The 8,241-nt window shown below is 37.2% G+C and overlaps 1 protein-coding gene across 1 annotated transcript in view; it reads right to left on the reverse strand.

Moving 5' to 3' along the window:
- Positions 1 to 8,241, reverse strand: part of esrrb (estrogen-related receptor beta) — a 61,678-nt gene that overhangs the window by 14,773 nt on the left and 38,664 nt on the right. The window contains exon 5 of the mRNA XM_016533077.1: positions 6,961 to 7,122. Within this exon, the coding sequence (XP_016388563.1) occupies positions 6,961 to 7,122 (162 nt within the window). The remainder of the gene's footprint in view (positions 1 to 6,960; positions 7,123 to 8,241) is intronic.

The raw sequence follows: 8,241 nt of genomic DNA on the forward strand, positions 1-8,241 counted from the left end.
CTCACTACTGTCATATCTAAAAATAAAAAGTAGCCAAAAAAAAAAAAAACTACCTTGATGAGATTATTTTTTCTTTCTGTAAGTAATGTTTAATTTATTTGATTGAAAAAATAAAACTTTGAGAACTTTGCCTCCTAATTTCAGAACACCACCACACACCACTGATATATATATATATATATATATATACTGTATATATATATAATGGATAATCTGTCTATGTAATCATATTTTGTGTGAAAAGGAATAAAAGATGTTGATGTTTTACTGTCACTAGTGTTCATTTCAGCTGGAAACTGCAGTGAATTGTATACACAGGTATGTTTTTGGAGTTTCACAAAAATGAAGCGAGAGGCACGTTTTTCTAATGAGTCTGTGTTGTCCATTACGGAGGTACAATGACTTCTGGGTGCTGTTTCATGCTGACTTCAAATGGAGATCTATCTGTACTTTACTAACGATAAGCGTCCCATCAGAACCCAGTGCAGGGCTAGAGATCATTCGGTCAGTGAAGCATGAACGATATGACGTTTGGTTCTGTTAAATACAGTAATACCCTTGTCTTAATCTGCTTTCCCTGACCTCCTGACCGGCCCGCACCACTGCGTACTCGTCCCCAGAGACACCGCTGGGCCTGACATGAGCCGCTCAGCCTGATGACAGGCCAGAAATGTCACGTAATTACACATCATTTATTTCCACTGTTAAACAGATTCTGTGGTTAATGAGTAGCCGTGTAGTATTGACGGACCTGACCCTGCAAAACAGCTTCCTCAAGGGATTGACTCGTGGTGTCTTCTGTGTGTCTTTAGCTTTGGATAACAACCTATAACGGACAAATTAACGGAATGGAATTACGTGAAAGAGAAAGTCACATTTCGGAAGTATGTAAACTACGAAACACTTGGACAGGACAAGTTCAATTAAGGCCCCTACATATATCTCACGGCAAAGTTATTTTTCGTTCCTCGCTTAGGGTTAAAAGGAAATGTGAAATATCAGCACCACGAACCAATGGTAGCTCAAAGGTGTTAACCAGGCGGAGCTTTCAAACCAAGCAGATCTTTGTTGGTGCACGTGGCGAATTTGTGCATTGCAAAATCTGTGTGGGGAAATTTGATTTCTACTGAATTGACTGGATTTTGCCCGCAACTTTATTGTGGGCTGTGCATCCTAACTTGAATAAAACCTAAGAAGTGACTGATTATACAAAGGCACAAACTTTGACATCAGCATATTGCTAAGATAAACACATGAAATGCTAAAATGTACATATATATATATATATTAGGGCTGTCAGTCGATTACAATTTTTTATCTAATTAATTACATGATGTTTCGATTAATTAATCTAATTAATCACAAAATAAATTTGACTGTGAAAATAGCCACAAAAGATTATTTAAAGCTATTTTTTTTGTGTTAAATGAGAAAGTATCAAGAAGACATTACAAATTGTAGCTTTCGAAAGAAATATTTTACTTGATTCAACATAAAATGTATTACACATAAACATTTAGGCTGCAACGGCCTAACATAAACTATGGAACATAAAAGAAGATAATTTGAGAAACATCTCAGTATTTTTGTTCATACAATGAAAGTCATTGGTAACCAAAACAGCTTTGTTACCAACAGTCTTCAAAATATATATATATAATGTCTAAAATGGTAAATTTTTAACTATATTTATATTATTTTTCAACACATCTATGATCAAAGTTCAATTAGGGTTAAAAGAAAATTTGAAATATTGGTGTTACAGACAAATGGTTGAAGGACATTTAGCTTTTCAAGAAATTTAGCTTTTTCAAACACACAAACTTCGGTTTGGCCTGATTTTGTATGAAATGACATCACACCAGTTCGTTCTTTGATTTCACTTGTAATCAGCTTGGACGGATGGTAGTTTGAAGGTGTTTACCAGCCTGAACAAACTATTCTGGAAAGTTCACTTTGGCCAGCTGTTTTAAAAGGTTGGCCTGATTTGGATAGAAATGAAGTCACACCAGTTCGTTGTTTGATTTTGCACCATGGACCAATGGTTGTTCGAAGGTGTTTACCAGCTGGAGCAAACTGTAAACAAAAGGCCTGTCGGTCGGTGTCTATATTTAATAAAGGCCGCTGATGAGGTGCTGATTTATCGGCCGGCAGTATTCACACTCCATTACAAGGAGATTACACAGCTCGAGCTGGATCAGCCCCGGCAACACAGTAAGGAGATTTCACCATTTAATGACAACGAGAAAACAGCAAACCCAAGCCAGGGAAGGAGAGATGGGCGGATACAAGCACAATCGCTGTATGCAAGAGGGGAATTATCCGCCGTCATGAGTGGTGATGTGATGCCTGTTAAATTTAGGCTTGATACTTGTGGTTTAACTGCATATGCTTTGTCAAACCGTTCATCATCAACGCCAGTCCAATAAAGGTGCCCATGAACTTATTCTGACTCAATAATGGACTGAAGAGAAAAAATATACAAACACAGGGTTTGGTGGTGGTCACATTAGTGAGATTTCAGGGAAATGTTATGGGCATAAAAGGTCCATTTTCAATAGTGTAGTGATGTATGAAGCACAGCTCGCATAGAAAAAGCTTTCAGACCAAGCAGATCTCTGTTGAATGTAGTGAATTTGCGTGACCAACTGAACCCATTGCGAAATCTGCATTGGGATTTTTGTACATTTTCAATTAGATTTTTTTTTAAACACTTTTCGCTATTGACTGATTCATGAATTCTGCATTTTGGGACTGAAAAACATTATGCAGCCACAAGGTGTAGTCACATTTTGCAAATTTTCGTGTTCAAAATCCATTAATTTCCATATAAATCCGCACAGGAAATTTGCATGAGGTTGAAAAATTTCCCCACGCAGATTTTGCAAAAGGTTCAATTTGAATTCGCTGCATTGACCAACAGAAAGCTGCTTGTTTTAAAAGTGACTTCTGTGTGAGCTGTTTCATACATAACTACACCAGTGACAACAAAGAACCTCTTTTATTCACAAAATGTCACCAAAAATATGCGAACCACAACCTTAGGATTTGGAATGGGATAAAGGGGGAAAAATGCAAGGTCTCAAAACCCGCAGAACTTCTTTTAACTTGATGCCATTGCAAAAGACACGAGTGCAATGGTAAAACACGCCAGTCATAGAAAAACAATGGAAAGTAGAGCAATGTGATAGAAAACGTGCTCTGTGTGAATGGTTCCTAATGATACCTTTCTTTCGCAAGGGCCTTAGCAAATAACTTCTGCGTGAGATGCGCTTCATACATCGCTAAAGTTTTGACAAAGGAGTAATGTGACAACACCTTTAGGGTTTGGCCGAAAGGGGGTATTGTACAACACAACGTAATGATGCTTTTCTTTCACAAGCATCTTCGCATTAGGAGTGCATCAGCGATGCCTTCAAATTTTGCCTATCTAGGGAGCTCACTGGGTTTCGGAACACAGCCATTATGTGTCATTCCAGTGTGCTCCTGTTAAATCAGAATAACGTTTTTTGAACGCAAGACAGCTATCATGCCATGTGACTTCCCGCAGCGGACGCTTCAGGTTGGGAAACAATTCCACACATCCTCTCCGCAGAATTCCCGGCTGGAAAAATCCGGCCGTAGGAGTCAGAGGTCCGGAGGCAGGTGATCACCAGCTGTCTAATGTGACAGGGCTACGGTGTCTGACTGGTAACGGAATGTAAAGCCTTATTCCAAACCACATCTGACAGCTTCTGTTGTCCAGAACACGTCCAGATCATCAGACACTAGTTCTGCTGCTCCGGTGTAAGGTAAGCCATCACATTACACACGGCAGCTTCGTCCGTTCGATCATGTGGGTTTTTGTCACTTGCTCTAGTAGAGTTAGTAGTTAGCTCGTTTGCATATCCGTAAAGCTGCGTTAGTGCGAGCGGAGGGGAACTCCAGGACTTAGACAGAGTGAAATGCGATCCGGCCGAGAACAAGAAGCTAGTGTATGTATGTCAAAGGCCTTTAGCACCTTAGCAGCAAAAAAGCCATTTGTCAACATGTTACACACATCAGCTTTAATGAGATGCCACTCAAACTATTTACAGAGACCTCCTCTCTCTGCAGTGCCAACCGGAGCCCGGGCATTCAGAGGAGGGATTCATTAACAATTAATCAACGGCCGATTCGATAGGGCCTGACCATACCAGGAGGCTGTTTACAGCCGTTTACTGACAGATGAGATGGGAGTCTGAGCGCTGTGTCCTAACATGCACTATAAAAGGCTTTACTGTGACATATAAATACGATTGCGCTTTGGACAGGTGTGAACGTGGACCCGTGAGTACAGAAGACCAGTGTGTAACGCGTGCACACTAATAATATTAGTGGAAATCTCATCTGAAAGACACTTGATGGATAAAATCCTACATGTTTGCCTCCTTCACTTAGAATTAGATCACCTTACAACAGTAAAATGGGCTGTGAACGGTCTCTTGACTTAAGTGAGTCATCTTAAGGTACAGATTCCAGTCTATGCGAAATGCTGTAACATTTTGATACCATGCAGTCTTAATAAATAAACGAACAGGGTCAGTTTTGATTTGAGTGTGGTCTATGTAGTAAAGAATCACAGCAAACGCTCTGTCATAACCTGCCTTCTCAAGTTACAGTTGAACAGGGTAAGTTAAATAAAAAACATATAAAGTGTTACCTATGATCAACTGGTCTCCATTTTGTAATAAACTGGTAATGTTTGAAAAATAAAAATTGTATGCACTTTAGTGCGTTTACTGAATTGCTTAATTTAAATGCAATGAATATGTGCACAATCAACTGTATTAATTTTGTCAAAAATGAAACAGACTGCCAGTAATAACAATGTGCATTAAGAATTTTTTCAACCTAAATTGAAGATACACATCGCAAAGCAAAAATAAATAAATAAACCAAATTAATATAAATAAATAATAAGTAAATAATAAATAAATTAAAACTAAATGAAAAACTAAACAAAAGGCAAAAACAAAACAAAGTATTTCTGAAGATACACATCACTGACAAAGCAAAAGTAAATAAATAAATAATAATAATAATCAAAACAAAACAGAAAGCAAAACAAATAAAAAATAATAGCAAAGCAAAACAAAAACAAACAAATAAAACTCAAACAAAACAAAAATGCACCGTGTGTGTGTGTGTGTGTGTGTGTACTGGTATCCCCTATATTCTGATGTTATGAGGATCAAATATCCCCACAAGTATAGTAATACCAGTCATTTTTGCACTTGTGGGGACATTTTTTTGGTCCCCATGAGGAGACAAGCTTATAAATAACACAGAATGTAGTGTTTTGAAAATCTAAAAATGCCTGTAGTTTTGTGTGAGGGGTAGGTTTAGGTGTAGGGTTAGGGTAAGGGGACAGAAAATACAGTTTATAAAACGGATAATTCCAGTCCTTGATTCTGATTGGCTGAGCGTTGTGCCTAACAACGCCCTTTAGCTGTTATAAATTCACTGTAAACCACGGCTTCACGGGGCTTATTGCTTTATTGTACAGTAGAAAAACCATTACGTCTATGAAGAGTCCCTGTAAACCACATATACCAATGTGTGTGTGTGTGTGAGAGAGTGTGTGTGTGTGTGTGTGTGTGTGTGTGAAACAGACTGCCAGTAATAACAATGTGCATTAAGAATTTTTTCAACCTAAATTGAAGATACACATCGCAAAGCAAAAATAAATAAATAAACCAAATTAATATAAATAAATAATAAGTAAATAATAAATAAATTAAAACTAAATGAAAAACTAAACAAAAGGCAAAAACAAAACAAAGTATTTCTGAAGATACACATCACTGACAAAGCAAAAGTAAATAAATAAATAATAATAATAATCAAAACAAAACAGAAAGCAAAACAAATAAAAAATAATAGCAAAGCAAAACAAAAACAAACAAATAAAACTCAAACAAAACAAAAATGCACCGTGTGTGTGTGTGTGTGTGTGTGTGTACTGGTATCCCCTATATTCTGATGTTATGAGGATCAAATATCCCCACAAGTATAGTAATACCAGTCATTTTTGCACTTGTGGGGACATTTTTTTGGTCCCCATGAGGAGACAAGCTTATAAATCACACAGAATGTAGTGTTTTGAAAATCTAAAAATGCCTGTAGTTTTGTGTGAGGGGTAGGTTTAGGTGTAGGGTTAGGGTAAGGGGACAGAAAATACAGTTTATAAAACGGATAATTCCAGTCCTTGATTCTGATTGGCTGAGCGTTGTGCCTAACAACGCCCTTTAGCTGTTATAAATTCACTGTAAACCACGGCTTCACGGGGCTTATTGCTTTATTGTACAGTAGAAAAACCATTACGTCTATGAAGAGTCCCTGTAAACCACATATACCAATGTGTGTGTGTGTGTGAGAGAGTGTGTGTGTGTGTGTGTGTGTGTGTGTGTGAGAGTGTGTGTGCGTGTGTTGAGGAGCACTTTGAGGAGACTGTGTTTTTGGGTCAGCAGTGATCCAGTCGGCTGTAAGCTCCTTGCTAAAAGGCTCTCTGTGCTGACGCAGCACTGTGTGTGTGTGATTAAGGGGGTCAAAATCCTCCTAATCTGCTTACTAGATAGCACTTCACCCAGCTAATGAGTCAGCATGTGTACACAACAGTTACTTTCCCTTTCTTTCTTTAACGTGTCTGATTTTAACTGCCACAGAACGAGATGCTTTCACACATGCAAAAAAACAAAAAAGAAAAACATTAATACGAATGATGTCATAACCAAAGTTTATTTTTTTTGCATCATTCCGTATTAGTTGAGGATGAACTATAAGTTGGATTTTTATTATGAAAGATTATAAAATAACAGTAGAAATCATGAAGCTGAAGTGTCCAGCTTTACCAGTTGTTCCACCTAACTTCATGGCCCCTTTTTATTTGTTAGTAAATAATAATCTTATGCTTTCTGCACTGCGGCCTGCCTCACTGACCTGGGATGTGTTTGGCCCAGCCGATGATGACCACCAGCTCGCGGTCGGCCAGGTCACACAGTGTGGTCAGCGCTTTGACGTCGCTCTCGGGCATGCTGGGGTCCGGCATGGCGTAGATCTTCTCCGGCTCCGCTACCAGCAGATGGGACACGATCTTCGTCACTGAGGATGATGAGGAGGAGGCACACATCGAGTTATTCTCATGTGAAATCACTCGGAAACATGATAAACAATATAGCATCAATTATTTGTTTCAGCTTCACTGGAGAAATATTCACAAACTATTCATAATATATGTTTTCTGCGATTGTGTGTTCATCATATTCACACTTGTTAATAAATCATTATAATTCATTATAGTATATAAAAACTTTAATTTGTCACAGTCATGATTCATGATGTTTAACTGATCAGCAGTTTATGCAGCTTCAGCAAAAACACTGAATATTGAAATACTGAGAATTTATAATTACATTTTTATGCCATTGTTTGTGTATACTGATAAACATTAATAAACCATAATAACACATTATAAAAGCTTCCAACCTGAAGTAATTAACACTAATGATGTTTAACTGACGAGTAGTTATGCATATTAATGGTGTTACGCTTATTATAAATATAATATAATGTAATATGTAATAAAATATAAGCAATATAATATAATATAATCTTGATATAATGTTAATAATTTACTAATGAAAGTTTTGAATGATGCTAGATGTTTGAATGTCTTACTGTTTTTTTTTCAACTGCTTACAAACATTTTCAAAACTTTGCCTCTTTTTTTCCAAAACTTTACACACAAATCCAAGAATTGCACACAAAATGCCTCACATCTCTCGCAAAATGAAGCACTGCATTTAAAATATCACAAACACATCTCAAAAGAAAACATTTGCAAACACCTTTGTCATAATATTAATTCCTGATAGATTTTTGTGTTACATAGATAATTGTGTGTTGTGTTTTGCAAAAACTGTTTTATGAAATTGAAAACTGAGTCAAAGGCTGAGAATTAGTGTATGGTTTTGCAGATTTGGTGTGTGCTTCTGCTGTTTGAGTTTCAGGTTCCAGAAATTGTGTGACAAGTGAAGATTTTGTGTGTAAGCAGTTAAAAAAAAAAACTGTAAGTGAACATGTTGTATTGCATTCACAGAAGTGTGATGTGAATGTGTGATTTTTTTATTTATTTATAAATATATGAAATGTGTGTGTGTGTGTCAGTGTGTGTGTGTGAGTGTGTGTCTGTGTGTCAGTGTGTGTGTGTGTGTGTGTGTG

The sequence above is a fragment of the Sinocyclocheilus rhinocerous genome, unplaced genomic scaffold (genome assembly GCF_001515625.1).
Source record: "Sinocyclocheilus rhinocerous isolate Xijiao unplaced genomic scaffold, SAMN03320098_v1.1 scaffold365, whole genome shotgun sequence".
Classification (NCBI taxonomy): Eukaryota; Metazoa; Chordata; class Actinopteri; order Cypriniformes; family Cyprinidae; genus Sinocyclocheilus; species Sinocyclocheilus rhinocerous.